Below are 23,075 nucleotides of genomic sequence, written 5' to 3' on the forward strand. Positions count from 1 at the left end.
TTTTTTTTTTTTTTTTTTTTTGCCAGTACCGTACTGCTTTTAACACAGTGGCTCTGTAGTATAATTTCAAGTCAGGAAGTTAGATCTCCTTGCCTTGCCTTTGTTGTCCAGAATTGCTTTTGCTATTCTAGGTCTCTTTTGATTCCAAATGAATTTTAGGTATGTTTTCTGTAGTTCTGTGAGGTATGATAATGGTATATTGAGGTTGCATTAAATCTACATAGCAGTTTTGGGAGTATGGCCATTTTCACTATGTTGGTTCTTCCTACCCAAGAGCATGGAATATCTTTCTATTTTTGGATATCTTCTTTGATTTCCTTTTTCAGAGTACTGTAGTTTTCAGTGTAGAGATCTTTTATTTCCTTTGTTAGACTGATTTCCAAGTATTTAATTTTTTTTAATGCTATCATGAGGGGTATTGTTTCCCTCATTTCTCTCTCAGTGAGCAAATAAATATGTGAAAAAATGTTCAGTATCACTGGTCATTCAAGAAATGCAATTTAAAACAATGCTGAGATTCCATCTCACTGCAGAAAGAATGGCTATTATCAAGAAAACAACTGATAACAAATGCTGGCAGGGCAGTGGGGAAAAAGGAACACTTCCACTGTTGCTGGAAGTGCAGGCTGGTGCAACCTTTATGAAAATCAGCACAGAGATTCCTCAGAACACTAGGATTAGAGCTCCCATTTGACTTAGCTGTTCCCCTGCTGGGTATCTTCCTGGAAGAATTAAAAGCATCATACCAGTGATATTTGTGCACCCATGTTTATAGTGACACAATTTGTAATAGCTAAATCATGGAAGCAATCCAAATGCCTATCAACTGATGAATGTATAAAAAAGATGTGTTTTTTATATAATGGAGTATTACTCAGCTATAAAGAAGGATAAAATTGAAACTTTCTAGGTAAATGGATGGACTTTAAAACCATAATCGTAAGTGATAAATTGGACTCAGACCTGTAAATATTGCATGATCTGTTGGTGTGAGAAACTGAAAGTGTAAATAAGAACCAACTATTACAATAGATATTGTGAAATAGGAAGAAACTGTTCAAAGGAAAAGGGAACTAGGGAGAGAGGAGGGGGAGAGGAAGGAAGGGAAAGAGAAAACTGAGAAAAAGCAGATAAAATGAAAACAGCTTTGTGCATGGGGAGGGGGAGGAGGCTTGAAGGGAGGTGACGGGAATGGGGACAGAAAGAGGAATCAAGATACATCACATACAGGTGCAATTCCCTATGATGAATGTGATCAGTACATGTACCTAAATTGTACCAATACACTTAATTAAACTAAAGAAAAGTTATAGGACTGTCCCTTTTGCCAAGCTGTGGCCCATGAAAGTTGTAGTTGAAGGAACTTTTCATAGGAGTTTTTCGCCCACGCCTCAGGAAGTGAACCTGATTCCAGTCGCTTTGCACCTTCAGTTCTGGCACCTGTGGGAGCTGCACTCTCTGCTGCTGGAGCCTGCCGACTGGCAGAGGGTGCGCAGTAGGCTTTTGGCTTCAGCTCTGCTCTTCCCTTTCAGTTGTTTTCTGTTATTTATTTGGTAAAATTCTAGATGTAGAAACAAAAATATGTTACAAGCCATTTCTATTTTTAGCAGAAAAATGTTAAATTTTGTATTTATATCATAGCATAAAGTATGAAGTACGCTAAAAAAATTTTGGTGCATGCTGTTGTTGAGTGCCATCCATTCATGGGGAACCTGGAGAAGTCTTGTGTCTTGCTGCTTGTCTCGAGAGTATCAGAGTAATCAAATTTCTGATTTTTGTTCTGTGCTCCCGAAGCCTCTCATGCAGACATTGTGGTGATCCCTTAGTTGCTGGAGTAACTAAGGGACTATGTTTGAAAACCATAGTCCTCTCTAGGATATGGAGCGGTGTGTTGACTTTCAAACTCCACTGTGGGTGCTAGGGAGGGATGCGGAACCTGGGAGCCGAAATGCCCTTGGACGCTGCTTCTGAGACACAGACATCTGGGCTGGATGGTGGGACAGGCAGGGAGTGCCATGGCCGGGCCCTGTGGCCTCCTGGCCTCCCGTGGGTTTCCTCTGCGTCCTTGTTCACCAAACACAGCCAGAGGAGAAGGCATCAAGGGAGCATGGCATGAATCCATTCCATTTGCAGCACCTGTGAGTGTAACGTGACAGTTCTCAGGTAATCATCTGCTCATCGTCTTCTCCACTACACGTTGAATGCCACAAGAAAACTGATGTATGTCGAGCTTTGTCCACCAGACTTAGCACAGTGTTTGGTGTGAGCCATTTCATGAATACTGTATGAACCATAAATAATTAATGAGTTGGTGGTGATAGTTACTTGCTTGTCTTTGAATGAATTGGAATTTATTTGAATTAATTTTTATGGTAAATTACAACATCACTCAAGTTTATCTTTGTAGTAGTTTACAGACTGTTTTATTTATTTTATTTTTTTTGGTACCATGAATTGAACTTAGGACCTTGTGCTTTCAGGGTGGGTGCTGTGCCACTGAGCTATATGCCCAGCCTGAGACTATTTAGTAGAATATAATAGATACGCTCACTGATGTGCCAGTTCTTTGTTAATGAAGTTCTGATTTGTAGCTTTTTCCAGTGTCTGTAGTATAACTACCCTCATCACAGCTGATTTCAGGGTGTCCCACGTTACACTGTGGAACTCGGCATTGGGTGGAAGTGCACAAGAGGTTTTTGTGAGCCACTGACCGTTCCTGAAGGTCTTCAATGTCCCTGTCTTAGGAATGCATACCCCTCAAACACAAGCATTGTGCTAGTGATGCACATCCAACCAAGTATGTATTTTAAGAGACTTACTGGTTACGGTCATGCTGTCATCTATGAAAGACAAAGTCAGATCTTTGTAGCTCACGGTGAGTGTATTTCACCTTTGTGACATCTGTGCTGCTATGGCTGACTAGTGGGGGGCTCTCCACCAAGCTCCCACACAGGCTTCCATGCTCCTTCTTTCTGTGGCCCCTTGTTTGCTAAGGTCTTGGACATGCTGATGGCCTAGGAGAGATTTTTTATAGGTCCTGGAAGGGGCACAGGGTGTTCCGCGTATAATCCATTGGTTAGAATGGAGTCACGTGGCCACACCCACTGCTAACTGCAGGGAAGTTGCAAAATGCAGTTTCTAACAGGAAAACAATCTAAGCTTGTTGAGTATCTAGCCAGAATCTTCCACAGTTTTCTGTGGTAGGGTTACACGGATACATTTACACTCTTCCACCTTATTCTCTGACAAATACATTTATAAACGAGCTGGTAATGAGTGGAGTCCGGTAGATTCTTTCTGAGCAGTTAACTGGATCCTATGAGCTTGGGCTGTGGGCTCGTTAGCACCAGTTTTCATCCATAATTCTTCCTTTCTTTAAATTACTTTATTATTTTTATTGCCATTGAGACAAAAATCACAGATTTTACAGACTTCTAGATTCCTTTAAATTATTGAGGTCACCTAATAATTTTTTGGTTTTGCTGTTTTGACTATAACTCTTTTTTTTTGGTGTTTTTGAGACAGTGTCTTGCTATGTAGTTCAGGCTGGCCTTAAACTCACAATGTAGTCCAGGCTGGCTTTGAAATTGAGGCACTCCTCCTACCTCAGCCTCCTGAGTGCTGGGATTACACATGTGCCGTTATTTGTTGCCTTCTAATGCTTACCATTTTTAAAAAAGATATTCAGATTTTTTCTCCCTTCCCACCCCACTAAGGATGTTTGTGCAATGGCACCATGTGACAAATTTGGGCCATTAGAGACTGTATCTTTTAATGGTGCTGTACTGCTTGCACAAAAGAAAGGTACCTTGCATGTTAGACTATGAAGACACTAGGGGCTAGCAGTTTAGGAAAGACCAAATGATCTAGTCAGAAAGAGGTTCTCAGTGTGAAGTACAGAGACTTTGTGAAGCATATTAACACACGAGTCTTTAATAGAACTCGAACATCATCTTTCATACTTGATACATATTCATATTAATATCCACTGCATATTAATGGATGAGGAAAATATAGCCCATCCTACTTCCAAGCCTTTTCTCATTTTGGGTCACACAGAAATGGTACTATTTGTATAATCGGTACTTCACACTGTGTGAACTGAGGCCGTTGCTCATGGGCTTGTTTGGCCTTACCCAGCCACTCTGAGGAGGACGTTTGTAACACATTCGACATACTGAGCTGAGAACCTCTGTCGTGGAACAGTGGCTGTCATACTCAAACACTGGTGTTCTTCACAAGCTTAAATCACATGAATTCTCTTATGTGAGAAACCCAAAATAAAGAGCAAAATAGGAAATATCTAGGTAGAGCTTGTGTAGATGGAGATTGGGGATCAAAAGGTGGAAGGAAAGAGGGGAAAGGTATAAGACATAGAATTGAGACATGTTATGTACGTGTATCGCCTCCCCACAAAGAGTGTTACATCGGGTCCTACAGATGTGTACTGATAAAAAGTTCTTAGTGTTCTATGCTTGGCAGGATTTTATAATGCTAATAAAAGGTACAGTTCTTGTCCCTGTAGCTTAAAATTTACTTGGAGAAAAAAATGTATATACAATTTAACAAAAGAAAAAATAATAAAAAAAGATCAAGTACAATGTGGTATGATATGAACTATACAAACAGTAGGAGCTAAGATAATGGAAAATTCAGTGATTACTTATGTGATACTTTATAAAAAATCATTGTTTCAGTTGGAAACATGTTGAATCTTTTACTATGATTATCATTATTGTTATAATTTATTTGTGAAAAAATATTTAGTAACATGGAGAGCTGGATAAGGTTCAATATTTAACACAGAAGGTCAGCACTCACTTGATATCTGAACTTGACTTTTATGGTAGTATTTAATTTTTTTCTGATTAACTGAAAAAGATTTTCTGGAGAGTGTGAAGTTTTCTGGTTAGACAGATATTAATTAAAAGGTAAAAAACATCAAGAATAGAACAGTTATTACTAGCGGCTGGGGACTCAGGGAAAGGACCGTTACTTTTTAATGAAGTATAGCTTTTAGTCTTGCAAGAGATGTTTGGAGATCTATTTTGTGACAGTATGGATATATTTAATATTACTGAACTGTGCAGTTAAAAATAGTTAAGATAGTAAGTTTTAAAGTTTTTTCCCACTGTAAAAATTAAGTGTATTACTATAAATTTTGTGCAGTTACCAGGTTTTTATGAAAGGAACAATATTCCTAGCTTTATTTTAGCCATTAAGACCTATTTAAAAGAAATAAAATTCCATCAAAAAGCACCTGATAAGATTGGTGATAGATTCCTCTAATTTACTAATTTACTTGAAGTCTAACATGTAGCAGGTATTTTGCTAGATATTTTATATAAATTATTTTTAATCTTCAAATAACATCAGAAAATAAATGATCACTTTTATCCTCTTTTATCCACTTTTGGTTTTGTTAGTGAGGAAACTAAGTGTTGTGGATAAGAAGGTCTATTACCTTGCTTGAAGTTGAAAAGTTTGTTGGACTCAAGTACTTCGCTTCAAAATCCATTTTCTGTATACACCATACTTCTAATTAAATAAGAAAGAGTACAAATAAAAACTAGTAATTTGACACTCTAGTTTGGTATTTCTGCTGTCAGTAAGTGTTGCTCATTTCATTATAATTATTCTGACAAAATTAAAAGAAAGGATAAATTACTTAATTTATAGTAGCAATTATCTGGATTGCGTTTTAACTTCAGAAGGACAACCATATAATTTCTTTTGGCTTGAATTATTGTCTTTTTCGATTGTTTTTAACATTTAGGAATACTAATTTCTTTTCCCTTTGTCTTCATGTTCAGGTTATGTGGGTATGTAATTTGTGCCGAAAACAACAAGAAATCCTCACTAAATCTGGAGCATGGTTCTACAATAGTGGACCTAATGTACCGCAGCAACCTGATCAAAAGGTTCCCAGAGGAGTGAGAAATGAGGAAGCGCCTCAGGAAAAGAAAGCAAAGCTCCATGAGCAGGCGCACTTCCCAGGACCCCCAGGTGACTCTGTACCTGCAGTGGAGAGGAGTCGGTCTCACGGGCTCACAAGACAGGAGTCTATTAAAAACGGGTCAGGGGTGAGGCACCAAGCTGCCAGTGACACCGCTTCTGACAGGTAAATGTTTTACTTAATCTTGAGGTAGACATGTCATTTTAAATGTTGATTCCAAACAGAAATGGAAATGTGGGAGATGTTTAGGTGACAGTACATTACCTAAACAGAATGGAAATCTCTTTGTTCTACGTCAATGCTAAGGCGATGTTGAAGGCTTTAGTTATGATGGGTTTACACTATCTTATGCTTGGTATGGAACTGTTATTAGACAGATTTCCCAGAATAAAAAAGTAAGTAAAACAGGGTAACAGGTTTTGTTGTTTTAAATTGAAACTTGACTGGGAAGTATCTCATAGCAGCCTTGATTTGCATTTCTTGATTAAAGACACAGGACACTTCTTCCTGTGTTTAGTAGCTGTGCTCACATATTTTCTTTTGTGAACTGTGTATTTTACTTTTTTGGTACTATTTAGGTTTATTTTAAAGTTTTGAACTTTTGGTGTGCTTTATAATCCTTTTTAAGATGTATGCACTGAAAATACCTTCCCTTGAAATTTCTTGAGATATAACGTGGTTAAACAGTTTAACAGTGTTTTTTGATGGGCAAAAACTTTTATTTTGCTGTCTACTGTGTTATTATGCCGAGGGGCATCTGTGTCTTATCTCAGAAATCATCGGCTACCTGAAAGTCTGGAAGATGTCATACTTTCATTTTTTCTAACAGTTTTATAACTTTAGCCTAAATCAAGAACAACACAATATTCTCCTGTGTTTGCCTGTAAGAAGTTTTGTACTTTGAGATTTTACATTTAGCTCTATGATCCATTTTTTACTTAATTTTTGTATGATAAAAGGGTATATGCTTCAAGCATTCTTTGAAAAAATTTGCATGTGTATAATCAGTTGTTCCAGTACCATTTATTAAAAAGAGGATCATTTTTGTACTGTGTTGCCTGTACCATTTTGTCAGAAGTTAATGATCTGTGTTTCAGTGGGTCTTTGTAGAGGGTCTCCTTCCGTTCTGTTTCATTGATCCATCTTTATGCTAGTACCACACTGTTTTGGTTACTGTAGTCTTTTACTGTCTGCAAGTAATGCTAGAACTCTAACTTTATTCCTTTTAAAAGCTATTTTGATTACTCAAACATTTCTGTTTAAATTTTATAGTCATTCTCTAAGTGCAGTTTTGATTTATTTTTCCATGACTTTGTACTTACTCACACAGAAGTACATCTGTTACTTCTAAACAATAGAAATAGCATAAAGTGAATTTCTTATAAGCATCATATAGTTGGATCTTGTTTTATAAATCTATTCAGATAGTTGCTATCTTTTCATTGTAATACTTAATCCCTTTTCATTTAAATAATTACTTATTGATAGGATTATTTTATAATAGTCATTTTGTAGCTTGGTTTCTAGTTTTATTATTGTTTTTCTCTCTGTCTGATTTACTTATTTTTTAGAATTCCAAGTAAAAATGGTATATTTATAGTTTCCAGTATGATGTTTTCACATATATACACGTCGTGGAATGGGTAAATCAAGCTACTTAACATATTTATTACTTTGTGTATTTATTTTTGTGATGAGAAGACTTAAAATCTACTTTTTAAGGGCCTGGGGATTTAGCTCAGTGGCAAAGTGCCTGCCTGGCAAGCGCAAGGTCGTGAGTTTGGTTCCCAGTACCGGAGAAAAACCAAGAAAAAAAAAATCTACTTTTTAAGCAATTTTCAAATACATAATACACTGTTATTAACTGTAGTCATCAAAAAGTATAATACTTCTTACCAACATGTTCTAATTATATATATTAATGGAACCTAGTGTGCTGTTTACATACATGCATGCAGTGTGTACTTCTCCTTCTGTGGTCTTCCTTTATGGTTAAATGATTTAATTTAAGAGCTTTCATTCCTTATGATTTTTGGCTTGTTTATTTTGGACGTTTGCTTTGTGGTCACCATAAAGCTTTCAAAAACATCTTTTGATTATAAGAAGCCATTCTAAAGCAACAGCTCTACATCATGGCCATAAAGATGAGAAACTGAGAAAGACAAAATTTTTAATAAGCTCAACACTTGCATTCTGCTCAGGCCCACGTTTTGAATTTTTGATGCCCCATTTTACACCTTCTTGTATTTTTCATTCCTTAACCTATTAATGGAGTTATTTTTGCTTTAACTTTTTGGGTCCTAGTACTAAAGAAACGGATGATTGATGTGCCATGTGTATAACATTAGAGCGTTCTGATTTTGTCTGTGTAGTTACTCTCACCAGCGAGTTTTATACCTTCTGTTATTTTCTCCTGACTCATTATTGCCTCTTTCAGTGTGAAGATCTTTCACTAACATTTCTTTTTCTTTTCATAGTCACTTTCCTTCCTCCCCCTTACTGTTTCTGCACCAGAGGGTGACCCAGGCCCAGCTTTGTTCTAAATCTAGTTAATGTGGTCAACGTAAACGGGGGGTATACGTACGGAAGCTAGTCTGTCCCCCAGGTCTCTGCAGCAGGGTAGACCAGAGACCTGCTCAGTCAGGGGCCTGTGGTAACACTGTGCCTGCTGCCTGGCCCTGCTGCTGTCTTTGAGTAAGTACCGAGGAGGGGCTAACTCCGCATTCCGGTGTCGTGACTTGGTACCCTTGCCATTTCCCCCCCCCACGCAGACAGTGACTCTCTATGTGCTTGCACTTGTGGGAGGAATGGGACGGGCAGTCCTGTGGCCCCCAGCACTGCAACTCTGTCCCACGCAAGCCCACAGCCTGCCGAGGCCAGCCCAGAACTGCGGTAGTTCCCAGGCCCACGCTCCTGTGAGCTGCCTCCCGCTGGGGTGGGATCATGGCCTGGAACGACAGGCAGTCACAGGAGAGTGCGGTGGGAACAGAAGGCTGATAGACTGGGGCTCCTATCTTGCCTGTCACTGGAGCTGTTCTAGAAGCTCCATTCCCTGGCACCGACCTGAAGATGGGGGCCTTTAGGATCTGCCTGGTGTTTGATTTCACCAGTCTAGCACTGAGCTATAAGGAAAACTCCTATGTTTACTACTCTACCCCACCTCCAGTGCATGAAGTCTTACTCGATGTTTTGCTACCGAAGTTAGGTAGTTTGGGTGAAGGCAGTCCCTTGGTCATTTAGAAAAATAAAAACCACCTCTTGGGGAGTATTGTGCACTTCTCCCCATCTCAAGACTGTAACATGATTCTCATGAATTTTATTTAAAGTTGTTATCTTAGATATGTAGTGAGAAAAAATAGCATGAACATGAGGGAAATAACAAGACGTAAAGGGAAAATATTTTAAAGAGGGAATCCAAGTATGGTTAAAAAAAGATTAAACTATGAGAACTAGAGAACTAGAAAAGGCAAAACTCTGATGATTAACATAGGAGAAAAATAATCTTAACTTGGAAATAAAGAGCCTCCTAACCTTTATTCCCTGATATTTCTTCCTATACTTTTTAGATTATCAGATAAAACAAAAAGGCAGCAAAGATGCCTATGCATTTGGTAACTACTCTCAGTGAATTACGCACATTCAGTAAGTACCAGGCACATGTGATGAATAAGCAAAGGATGTAATAGCGTATTTAACATGACTGACGTCCCTTCTGCAGCATCTTCATCTGTTATTGACGGAATGACCAATCCGTGCACTTGAAGATGAATAATGACATGTTCTCACACAACCAAGAAAGTTTGTGTTAGTGTCTCTTTCTGTTTCGTAAGAATCTTTTTAGTTTATGTCTTGAACTGAGTGACTATTTCGAGGATACTAATACACAGTGTAATAATTATTATTATTCTCTCATTTTATTATGAATATGTTTCACTTTTTTCATAAAATGAAAAGAAAAAGGAATATGATGTGAGCTTTGAAAGATGAAGTGTGTTTTTAAAAGTGATGTTAAAAAGTTTGTATATTATCATAGATGTTCTCTAAATGTACGAATATGTATATATTTATAAATTACATATACATGGAGATACATATATATTCCTTTAAAGCGATAGCGTACTGTATCCTTTTTCATGAGTGTCTTTCGTTGCACTGTCATTGATGCCTCAGGTCCTGAATTGGTTCAAAACGTTTCCCTTTCACGGTCATTGTGGCTTTAGGGAAGAGCCAGGAGTCTCACAGCGACAGATCCAGTGAATAGGGGGATGAGGCCACACAGTAATGTTTCTATTTGACAGAAATTACCATAAACAAGTGATCAAAAACAAGGTGATAAAAATATGATGTGTTTAAATACAAAAATTATTACAGCAAAGGAACACATCAAAATAGTCCCCCTTATTTTGAACACTTATTTTGTCATTCTTGGCAATGTAATAAGACTTCTTAAAAATTTAAGCATTCAATGTATGTTTTGATCACGCCATGTATTTATAGTATTTTAGACTTTTTTTATTAAACAGCATATGTTGATCTTTCTTTACCATTCAAAATAAAGTGCTTCATCTTAATTTTTAGTGGATATATCATATTTATTTAGTCTCTACTGATAGACCGTTAGAGTATTACCTTGCTTTTGCTATTTCAAAGACTTATCATCACTAATCTTGTGTGTATTTATAATTTTTCATAGGAGTAAATCTGTCCAATTAATTATTTTAATTACCAGAAATACAATCACTTGGTTAAATGATACATATATAAAGTTTTACATTGTTGTATGTGTTGTTGAAATGCCTACTAAACAGGATATATCAACAACTCTTGTCAACAATTATCCGGGTTCCTATTTCTTAGCTTTTAAGCCAATACAATTATATAAAACTCTGATATTTACCCATATGATTGAGAAAAGTGATATTCATTATAGTTTTAATCATTTTTATAGCATAACTGAGTCTGTTGGAGTATTTCTTTATGTGATTAAGGACTTGTAAATTTTTTTCAAACTTTCTGTTCATAACTTTTTCCATTCTCCTGAATTTTTGGTCTGTGTTTAAATGTGTTAGCCTCTACATTTATATTGTGGAAGATAACTTTCTGTGGAATGGATTGTACGTTGGTTTTCAATGCCATGTAAAAAATGAATGCAAAGGTAATGGCTCAGCACAACACAAATTTATTATCTTGCAGTTTGCTTGGGTGAGATCAGGTTACAGCCTAGCTGACCCTGTGCTCAGGGTCTTATCAGACTGAAGTCAGGATTTTGGCTGGGGCTGTGATCTTGTCTGTGCTCTTCTTCCAGCTCTGTGGTTATTGAGGAATTCATTGTCTTGCAGTTGTGTGACAGGCCCTCAGTGATCACAGGCCACCCCTGGTTCTCTGCCGTGTGGCCCTGCCGTAGCCTGGCAGTTTGTGTCTTCAGAACTAACAGCATGTTTGCACTACCTGAGATCTCTCTGACCTCTGTTTCTGACATCTAGACTCTCCTTTAAAGGGCTAACATGATTGGTCAAGCTCATCTGTGATCATCTGCCTTTGATTAATTTAGAGTCAGGTAAGAAGGGACATGAGTCACGTCTGCGAAACCATTTTAACGTTTGTTATGTAATGTAACGTAATCATGGGAATGATGCTGCATTTTACTTCCAGATCCTGCTCACAGAGGAGGGGAAAAGGTGTGACCGCCAGGCAGTGGGGATCGTAGGAGCAGTCTTAAAATTACGCTTGCTTTAGGCTGCAGATATCTCCCAGCCCCAGTTTGGCTTAGCTTGTATTATTCTTTTCCCAATGTATAAACATAAACGTGTCATGGAAGAATATGTGTTTTTCTTTCATTGCTCCTGATTTATTTTTTATAGATATAATTTACCTGGAATAAAATCAACCCTTGTAAAATATAAAACTCAGTGGTTTTTAGAATATTTCTCAATTTGTGCAACCATTACCATTATCTAAATCTAGAATATTTCCGTAACTCTCAGAAGAACCCCTGCAGCTATTAGCAATGGTCCCCTATGTTCTCTTTTCCCTTTAGGAATCACTAATTTATGTCTCTGTGGGTTTCTACTATGATTGTTTTATGAAAATGGAGTATAAAATATGTGGCTTTTATCTGGCTCTTTAACTTAGTATGTTTTTCAGAGTTCACCCATTATATAGCATGAATCAGTAATTCTTTCATTTTTTTGGTTAAATGATGTTCATCGAATAGAGATGCCACATTTTCTTTACCCATTCATTTGATGGATAGTGGAATTGTCCCAGTTGTAATAGCCATTGTTATGGTTCTGTGAATGATGGCTACTCTGAACATGTGTAAGTTTTTGTGTGGACATGTGTTTCCAGTTCTCGTCCATTTTATTATAGTCATCCTAGTGATTGTGAAGTGGTTTTGTTTTGTTTTGTTTTGAGACAGGGTATCACTATGTATTTGAGACTGGCCTTGAAGTCGCTATGTAGCCCAGGCTGGCCTCAAACTTGTGATGATCCTCTGGCCTCAGCCTCCCCTGAAGGGCTGGGATTACAAGCGTGTGTCACCATGCCTGGCTGTGAAGGTTTAGAATTGCATTTTCTGACGTAATCTTACACATTTTTTCCTTTGCTCATTGTCCATTTGTGTATCTTCTTTGGAGGAACATCTAGGTAAATACTTTTTTGGTTTATTTACCCACATTAAAAAATATTCCTGTGATCTCTTGTAAATAGTGTTATGACTTTATTTTTACATTGTAAAACAATGACCTGTCTGAAATTTATAGTATGGCAAATCCAACCTTACTTTTTATGTGATTACCCTTTTGTCCCACAATTTTTACTTAGCGGTTAATATTTTCTCGTCACTGATATGAAATTCATATTTATAACATTCTGAATTATTAGTAGAGTGTAGTTATAGATGTCTTATTCCATTGATTAATGTGTCCAAAGAGTGCATCTAACTAAAAATAAGCAATATGAAGTATGGTTGTAGGAAATAAATTTGGCAGGTGAGATTTAGTAACACTTTTAAGTTAGTAGTTACTTAAGTAACTTCCTTGGAGTATACATTAGATTATGCAGCGTACTACTTCGGCCGTGATCTAATTTGAATGCATCGGTAGCCAGAGTGGACAGTGAGGAGCGGTGGCAGTTTTGATACAGTTGAAGAGTTAGACTGCCTTTGCCTGTAATACATGATGGAAATGGCACTGCCAGGCAGAATCGGGCCACTTCAGCTTCTGAATGATTAGGAGCTAAGACTGTAGCCCAGTGTGGTGGTGCACGTCTGTAATCCAGCCTCAGGGAAGGCTGAGGTGGGAGGGTGGTAAATTTGAGTCCAGCCCGTGCAACTTAGTGACCCTGTTTCAGACTGGAGTTGGGGGAAAGGCTGGAGATACAGCGCGAGGGCTCTGGGCTGTCTCCAGTGCCACTCTGCAAGGCTGTGTTTATACTTTGTACCACCAGATGGCAAGAGTGCACCCCGAAAGCCAACGCTGTACAGCTCTGGGACGCTCCCTGTGAACTCGCTTCGGGGATGATTTAGACGGGTCATGGATTAAGTGTACATTTGAGATCGGGGAAAACAGGACTTCTCACGTATCATTGTCTTTTCATATTTAAATATGATCTTTATTCCTGAATATTGAGTTCTGAGATTTCCATGTACTAGATTTGTATTTAGAAGGCAAGTTTTACAATCTTACCTTTTCTTCTACAAACACGTCGAAATTAAATTGCTCAGAATGTAAGTGTGCACTGCTCTCCGAGGAGCAAGCCTCTGTCATTCCGTAGCCTTGCTGTTCACACCGTCAGTGCTCTTGCTGCCCAGGGAAGGATACATGGGGTCATTTTCTAGTCTTCCTCTTGACTTTCATCTTGCGCTGATTTGTTTACTTTTGGTTTTTGAGACAGGGTCTGCTACTTGGTCCAGGCTGGCCTTGAACTGGCGAGGCAGCCCAGCCTCGTCTCAACTCAGTGCCCTCCTGCCCTAGCATCCAAGGGAAACGAACATGTAATGAATACCTGCGTGTTTTAGGCTTTGTGAGAAAACGTTCTATTTCCTTATGCTTCTGGCCAGTCCCACCCCTGCACTATCTTTTGTATTAAAACCTTCTTTTCCAGTAGGGATGTGTCACCACTGTAGCTCAGGCATTAGCTTTGTCTTGCTGCCATTCTGGCCTCCAGTTGCTCAGCTTGGCTCACTTTTGTTCTGTATTCTACTTTATTTCCAGAATCGTATTTAAGGACAGACATAATGAAATCACTCATCTCCTTACTTTCAGTGCCTCTCTTTTTGCATAATTAAAATTTAAATCCTTAGCTTTCCATGGAAAACAAACATTTAATGAGTACCTATGCTGTTCTAGGCTTTATGAGAAAAAATGTTATAAGGTAGTCTTTTAAAATGCTGGTTTTAATATTGGAACAATGTTGAAAGATCCCAAGAGTAGGGTTTCATGTGAGACTGTTTTTCCCCTGGCTCAAAAGCCAGTCCCTACACTTTCTGAGGCTGTAATACGTCTCTTCTCACTGCTCCCCTTCTTTTCCCCTTTGGCTCTAGCAGATAGCTAATGAATCTTTCGGGTTCTCTTTTGGAGGGTGGGGAAGAGGTGGGTGGCATTGGTCTAGAAACCCAGGGCCTTGGGCATGCTGGGCAGCCGGAGCCACTTCCCTAGCCACATTCATTCTTCACATTTGGAGTACTTTTTCTTCCTGTTCCTCTGATCCAGAATTCTGTTCTATCCATGAGAGTGTGAATTCAGTAAATATTTATGGTTGATTGTGTGTTAGACAGATTTCTAGGTGCTGAGAATGTAATGGTAAACATAGGTGATGAAATTTGTTATGGAAATTACTTTTCAGTTGTGGAAGAAATATACATAAGAGATAACTAGCATGTGAGCGCATCAGGCCTGGGTGTTCTGTACAGAGTGTGCAGACTGAACGCCAGGGGGTGCCGTGCACTTGAGTGTGGACAGCCCGGCCTAGCGTTTCTTCATCTCTGAGGTCGGGCTGATGTTTAGGAAAACAGACAAGGAAGGAAAAACGAAATTTTTTTGGAAAGCGCAGTTAGCAGTTTTAAACAGCGAGTTTCAGGAGGCCTCGCTTGACATTGAGACCTGAAAGCAGTTGAGAAGTAAGACTTGGGGTGGCTGAGACAGGGGCACTGCAGGCCAAGAAGCAGCAGAGGTCAGGCTTCCAAAGTGGGTATGTGGCTTGGCATGTCTGTCTAAGACTCATTTTTTAATTTAAAGTGCAGTGCAGGTATCCCTACTTACATGAACACTTTTTGTATTTTATCCGGCAAAAATTCTATTTTTGACTTGGAGGATGCCTTTAGGACACCGCTGTCGGTCCTCAGTGTACTTGGTAATGTCTCTGTCTTGCTCAGTGAGTGTTGTGTGACTGGAGGGCCTGCTGCCTTTCATAGTTTTGTGTCCGTATATAACTAGAGCAGGTTCTAGAAATAATAGGCCTTCACTAAATCTGAGCTGAACTGGAATGAATCAAAATCAACAGAATTGCTGAAAAGACTACAGGTAGTCTTCTACACTTAAGTGTTACAATTTTCCAGTTTTGACAAAAATTGAATTTGTTTAAAGAATTTAGTGGTTTTCTTTCCCTTTTACTTAGCTTTATTTTTTTCCCCCAATATCTTTTTAAAAACATGTTAACATGCATTAAACTACTGCTGACTACGTACCAGATTTGTCTCCCATATTCTGTCACTTCTTAGAAACAATGATGGGGGACATTTTAAGTGCCTTAGCATGTTTTTGCAGACATCCTTGTGCCTATTCGTGCTAACTTGTACATTTTAGTATCATTTTAAAGCCTTTGCTCAAATATCTTCCATTCTCCATGTCCTGCCATCTGCATTTGGGTGGGGGGACCTATGTCCTAGTTTGTTATGGCCAATGTTGGCTTATGCCTGCGGTCCCAACCTAAGTATTCCAAGTACCTTTCCACTCTGCGGGGCAGCCTGCTGTGGGTCGTGTGTCCCAGGGCCTCCTCAGGCTGTATGGAGGCTTTCTGTCAGCCCCTCCTGAGAAGGGTGCACGGGGCTTCTGGCCGTGTGGAAAGTTCCCAGTGGAACTGTACTGCAGCAGGTTACTTCTGTTCCTAAGTCTATGATATTTATTGGGTATATATTTATAGCACCATTTTATATAGAGAAATGCAAGGATAGTAGAAGATGCTCTGTGCTATAAAAATGTATAATCTAATAAATGAGTCAGGATTGATGGTGTAATTATGTACAAATAAATATTTTAAACTGGTAAAATGGATTAACACAACATAAAAATAGAGAATTAAATGAACACACTTAAATGATGGAACCAAATAGGGTAGTTTGAAGAAAGTCATGTGGATTTGTTAAAACTTCAACAGATTTTAATGAAGTAATTTTGAATATAGAAGAATATAGTATGGTATCAAAATAGTAAGGGAGCAAGTTTGTGTGCTTGGGAAGCTCTTAGATTCTCAGTGTGTCTTCTTCCACTCATTTTAGTCTAATTTGGTTCCCACGTGTGCTGAGTTGCGCTAATCAGTAATCTCTGCAGGGCCCCTCTGTTTTGGTTTTTTCCCCACCTAAAAATGTATCGTCGCATAGGATATAATGCCACTTTATTTATGCATGTATTTTAAATTATATAAATGACACAATACTCCAGGGGTTACATTTTAAAAGTTTGTTTCTGTAGGAATATTAGTCTATTGTTGCAGACTTCTGCATTATACCCCTGGTAGATAGACACAATAATGACTTCTGTATCCGGCCTTTGGCACCAGTGAATATGTCACCTTACACACAGAAGAGACTTTCCAGATGGGGTTCGGGCTGTACACTTTGACACAGGAGGCTCACCCTAGATTATCCAGTGGGCCCAGTCAAATGACGTGAGTTGGAAAGTGGAGAGCCTTTCGTGGCTGGATGAGAGAGGAAGATGGAGGGAGGAGGAGAAACGCAAAGCAGGAGAGGGACTTGACTGGCTGTAGTTACATTTGAAGATAGAGGAAAGGGGCCGTGAATCGCAGACACTGGTAGCCTGTAGAAGCGGGGAGCCCTCTTAAATTCATAACCAGCAAAAATCTGGGGACTTTGGTCCTACAGTTGCAAGGAATTGAATTCTGCCAGCAAGTGAATAATGCATTCTCCCTTAGAACCTCAAAAAGGAGTTTAACTGATGCTTTGATCGTAGTCCAGTGAGACTTAACCAGACTTCAGACACTATAGAACTGTAAGATGCTGTTTTTTTTTAAACTTACAAAGTTGTGGCAGTTTGTTACAACAATAGAAAGCCAATACATGCTCTAAAGTATTTAGTTGACACTAACGACACTAATGACAGACGACCTAGGCTATGTCAGAAGTCCTCATAGTACAGTGAGTCAGTGACTATCCATGCTCATATCTCCTCGTGACCTACGCAAGACTGTCTGTAGTCTACACTGGGTGTGTAATTCATGTGACATGGAGTAGGTATACTTCACTCTTCTTTTCTCAAGAATGACTGTGTTCATACTCTGCTTGGAGTACTGAGGATTTTTGATTCCTCATCTTACTAATATTTGATATTATTGAGACTTTCTCTTTTTGCCACTAGAGTGGGTATGACAGAATATTTTTGTTTTAATCTGCAGTTTCTGGAGCATAGAGAACCCATTTTCCCTTTGTATACATAGTAGCTGTTTGAGTTAGTATTATGTGAGTTGTTTATGTCATTTGTCCAATTGAAAAAAAATTGTCCTCCTCATTTTTGTCTGTTCTTTGTTGAGCAGACATCCTTATTTTTTATAGTAGTATTTATTACTTTAACTTTATAGTTTGTGATCTTTCAGTCATGACTAAAAAGTCAATTCTGAGTGAAAATACCTAGAATTGTGCTTTTGTATTTCTATCAGCTTTGTAGTTTTATACTTCTTATATGTGTTAAATCCATTCACAATTCACTTTCTAACAAGATAAAGTATGAATTCAAATTTCTTTTTTATATACTGTACTAAGGCATTGTTCTGAGCAGCAGATATTAAACAGCTAATCCTCATACCGCTGGATTTTGGTAGTATCTCTATTCATAACATGCTCCTATATACATGCCATTGGGTCATTTCAAATTCTCCATTCTTCTGTGTTGGTCTGTGTACCTACACTGTGACACCACCACACCGTAGTTTTTCTTCTCTCTCTGTTTTGATTTTCTTTTTTTGGTCTGTTTGAGATAGGGTCTCACTATGCAGAATTCAGGCTGGCCCTGAGCTTACTTTGTAGCCCAGGCTGTTCTTGAACTCTCAGATCCTCCTGCCTCAGCCTCCCAAGTGCTGGGATTAGAGGCGTGTACTACCACACCTGGCCTTGTTTGGATTTTCTATGTAGATGACTATATCACTTGTGATAGATAGCACTATTTCTTACTTTTCAGTGGATAACTTCATTGATTTTTGTTAGTAGAATGCTTGCCTTATGAGCTAGGAAGCAGTTTTTTATCTTCCATTTCCTGCAGGAATTTAGGTGCAAATTTTCTTATTTCTTTTTTATGTGTTTGGTAGAATTTGCTGGTGATGACATTGGACTTTGGAATTTCCTAAGTTTTTAAAATTCTCCAATGGATTTAATTTCTCCAATGGAGATGGAGCTGTTCAGATTACTTATTTATTCTTAAGGATTTGGACACATTTACAGCCTAGTTTTGTGAGCCATAGTGGTTATGTTCGTTCTGGAGATGTCTCACCAGTCATTCTTTCTTTGCCTTTTAAAATGCTGAAGACAGATGTTTTGATAGACTATTTTCCATGTTCCAAACTGGTGTATAGCTTAGACCTGTATTTCATTCGTGTTTCCATTCACCTGCTAGTGCCTTTGGGCCAACTTGAGTGATCTTTCCACTGTGTTTTTGGTTGGAGTTGAATCCTTTTACTTTTCGTTTGGAGACATTCAGGCGGTTATTTCCCTTTGCCTCACAAAAGCTTTCTTTTTAGTTCACTGTCCATTTCTTTCTTTATTCTTCACTTTGAAAGTCTAGGAAAGATATGATCCACTTCCCTTTAGAGGGTGACCTGACCAATTTGTTCACTTTTGAAATAGTTGCTTTTGATTTGTGCCACCACTGTTATAAGACAGTATCCGTTCTCCTAATTAGTGATATTTAATTGAGGGCAAGTACTTATTTCTTTCTATTTCAGTGTCTATAATTTATTTTAACAAGTTTTTTGAGTGCTGTATGTTCACTTGTAAAATATAGTTTTGCTATTAATAATATCAAGTAAAATGCTTTAAGTAGTAAAATTAGAAGCAAAGGAAAGACAAGCTAGAAAGACATTAAAATGGAAAATTTTTAACCAGTGGTGATGGTTTGTTAGCCGACAGCAAGCTCTCTTAAATTGTCACTGAGGAAATTGTAGGTTAATATAAAGTAACCATGTTGGAGACTCTGAAATTCATTCTGACACTAATGGGTGTCTTGGGTTACTGAAGTCTCTCATGCATTAAAAATATAAAAACTAAGGAATGGTAACTCATTTTTAACAGATTTTTATGTATATCCCCATGTATTCTTTTTTGCAAAAGTTTTACAGGTATATAGACAGTAGAAGTGAGTCTGCACTGTAAACTGTGAGAGTGTATTGCTTCTAGTTCAGTTTTTATGGCAATATTAATGCCGTAACTAACTTTTAGGGACTCCCACCCACTTCTCCCCTTATACTGTGACTCTCCTAAAACACTCCAGTGAGCAGTGCTGACATTGGTCAGCGACGACATTGCTAAAGATTACAGAGTTGGGCTGCCACACCGAAGTGGGGCAGGAGTAGGGGTTGGTGAGTTTAGAGATGTTTATGTAGATCTTTTAATAAAGTGAATAAAGTGGTAACAAGTGAAGTTGGTTGGAGGTGTAATCGTTCTTCCATTTCCTTCACTGGCTATTTTCCTTTCTTAGCCATGTGCTGAGATGCGGCCAGGACGAACCAGTTAGGAAACACCCTGGGACGAGCTGAGGGCAGAAGGCTGGGCAAAGGCCAGCTTGGCCGCATCTGGCCCTGAAGCCGAAGGAGCCACTCAAGCCTTTCTGGTGCTCGCGTGCTGTAGCCACCTCCCTGGAATTAAAAAAATAGTGAGTTGGAGCCAAAACTTCACAGATAAAGATACGTTTTCCTATTTCATATCTTTAATTACTCAAGAGTGCGGGTGTTCAAATTTATCAGTCCAAACACAACTTCACCATTGCAGATATTTTGTACCCGTTCACGGTGAAGCACGTACACTCGTCCTCTGCCTTCCTGCTTGTGACTCTAGATACAGCTCTTTCTCTCACTGTGCGTCTATAGAACCTGCCTATTTTTGTATTTAAGGATGTAGTTCCCACAGGTCTATGAAATAAAATATGTTACTGAGTGAGAAATTAAATTTAAACATTTTCAAAAATAATTGTCATACTTCAAATTTCCAAGCAGAAAGATACAAAGGGATGAATAGTTTCAGTAATTCCATGACTTAAATATTCATTTTATATCGGGGGCTTGAGTATTGCTTATTTCTTTTAAAATAGTAATACGATTTGCAGAAAGTCAATTTTTTTAGCGTATGTTAAATGTAAGAGGCAGCTTACGTTAGAGTGGTGGTTCTTAAACTTTTGGTCTCGGGCCTCTTTACCGTCTTTATGTGAGACTGTGCCAGACGGGAGAAAGGTTCTTCTGCAAGTAGACGACCTGCTGCAGAAAGCCAGTGAGGGGCACTGGCGGGGGCGGTGCCTCCCGGAGCCGAGTAGCACTGGGTGACTGCCCGCAAGGAAGCAGGGGCCTTGGGCCTGGAGGCACAGGAGGTGCACCCTGCCAGCAGTCCTGGGAGTTTAGGAAAAGATTCTGACTTCTAGAAAGAAACATGATTGAGCCGACACCTTGCTTCAGTGTTTTATGTGGCCCTACACAGAGGAAGTGCTCAAGTCTTGCCTTGACTTCAGACCTTCAGAAGCTATAAGATAAATATAGGCGTGCTTTTTAAAGCCTCTAAATTGTAGCAGTTTGTTTTGCAACAACAGAAAACTAATATAGCATATTTCAAAACAAGCAAGTGGAAAAATGCTATGAGAAACTGGCGTTATTTGACATTTTCCCTCAATGTCTGATTTAGTAGAAGACAGCTCCCTAATCAGTATCTTGAGACACTACACATAATTTAGTTTCTGAAAAGTGGTACTCTATCTCACTGAGAAGGAGAGCCAAACAGGCAAACAACAAGTTTGGCCCTGGAGATCCTCTGAACCCACCAGCGTCATGGGATTGCACTTCTGAGAAGTGCTGGAGTTGAGATTACACTTTTAGTAGTATCCTGCTTCACTACAAATAGACAATTTATATCTCTCTATCTATCTATCTATCTGTCTGTCTATCTGTCTATATCTGAAAATGTAAATTATATCAAACTCTCAGCTTCCTTGTCTACTTTTCATTTGACGCAATTTTTGTCCTGGAGTTTCTTCATGTGGTGTATTTCGTCCTGCAGTTTCTTTATGTGGTATATTTCTCTGCTCGTTATGGAAAGTAAATGCAGAAGTCCTTGCTGACTCTACTTTCTAGGAGGAATAAGATGCAGTGATTGGGACAGGGGTGTCCTTGAAATGATCCTGGCATATCGAGGGTGGTACATACCTGTAGTCATTGAGAGACTTAGTTTAAAACTCAGGAGGAGATTTTAAACTGTGTTTTTCATCTGCAGGAAATGTGTAAGAGTTATCTTACTTAAAAATTATGTGTATCTACTTTTATATATGTCATGTATATATCTTTATGTGTATATAACATTTAATAATGGTACTAGTGCTTTTTTCTTTTAAGTATTTTTGTTTTAATTTCGTGTGGTTACTTTAAGCCTGAAGAATCCTGGAGCGTGATACATTAGTCCCATGTATCTCAGGATAGCTCATTACATGATATGTTGTTGTTCTCCATAAAATTTGGGAGGCAATGAATTACTGAAAACATTAAAACAGAATCATGCAGTTCTTTGGTAATCTGTGACTACACTGTGTTATTCAAACTAAAACAGCAAAAAAAAAAAAAAAAAATCACATAGAGAACCAGTATTGCTATTACCTATAATAAACTATTGTTTTGCTGTAATATATACCTGAAAGTTAACACAGTTGGAGGTGTTAAAGTGTGATTTGGAACTCTGTCTGGAAAGAAGGTCTTTCCAGGTTTATTTGAAGGTTATTTGTAGAATAGTTCTTACTGTGCTCACCTAATTACGCAGTGCTTGAGCTGGAAAATTAAACTTTAGAGTGATCTCCACCTTCCTACTGATCAAACCCCTTCATCATTTCTTTTCATTTCTTCCTTCTTTTAATTTAATTCCACCTAATTATTTTTGTGTATTGATTAGATTTTACTTTTCAACTTACTTTCCCTCATTAGTATTTTCAAATTTTTACTGACTTTTCTGTTTATCCAATCTTTTCACCATGTTAGTTTTCCTTATGTCTATGTACGGTTCGATTTGTTTGAGAGCACGGGGTTAACAAATTTTTGTTATGTTTCCCAGAAAAAGTTCATCACATTTTCATACAACCAAGACAGAAAACTACAGAGGATAGGGAGTCAAAATTGTGATGCCGGATAATTGTTTTTCACTTCTATGATGTATATCTGGGATTCACTTATACAGGTTGTTTGATATAGATAAAAGTTCTGATGTGTAGTTTAAAAATCCCTGTCTAGAAAATGGTAAGAAAAAGGTTTCTTCTCATTGATTTTGCTTAGTAAGAATTAATCATAAGAATTGGGAACATTATGAAGATTTGATTTTTATCCTTAGAATATTTTCTCCCTTTTAAAAATGTTTTTATCTGTGCTGCAGTGTTTTAGTCTCTCAGAAAATATGAGATTTGGGAGTTATGTTTAACCAAGATTTAAGCTTATTTTTTATTTGTATTTTTACATTTCCATTTTTAAATTCTGGGGACAGTGAAAAGGGGCAGCATTCCCACATTTCATGAGAATATCTGTGCAGAGTTGCTGATTGAGAGCAATCAGGTGTAAGGAGCACTGGACTATGAGTCAGGAAATACAGATGTTAGTTCTAACTGTGCCACCCCTCTTTCAGATCAAGAAACTTTGAATGGAACAATGTCTCTTGCTCCCT

At 38.2% G+C, this 23,075-nt stretch overlaps 1 protein-coding gene across 2 annotated transcripts in view; it reads left to right on the forward strand.

Moving 5' to 3' along the window:
* The window catches only part of Rims2 (regulating synaptic membrane exocytosis 2), a 383,342-nt gene that overhangs the window by 31,519 nt on the left and 328,748 nt on the right, over positions 1-23,075 (forward strand). For both annotated transcript variants that reach the window (XM_013512858.1, XM_013512859.1), the window contains exon 2: positions 5,814-6,121. In XM_013512858.1, coding sequence (XP_013368312.1) covers positions 5,817-6,121 — 305 coding nt within the window. In that variant the 5' untranslated portion in view covers positions 5,814-5,816. The remainder of the gene's footprint in view (positions 1-5,813; positions 6,122-23,075) is intronic.

Source organism: Chinchilla lanigera, unplaced genomic scaffold (assembly GCF_000276665.1).
Source record: "Chinchilla lanigera isolate Chin_1 unplaced genomic scaffold, ChiLan1.0 scaffold00016, whole genome shotgun sequence".
NCBI lineage: Eukaryota > Metazoa > Chordata > Mammalia > Rodentia > Chinchillidae > Chinchilla > Chinchilla lanigera.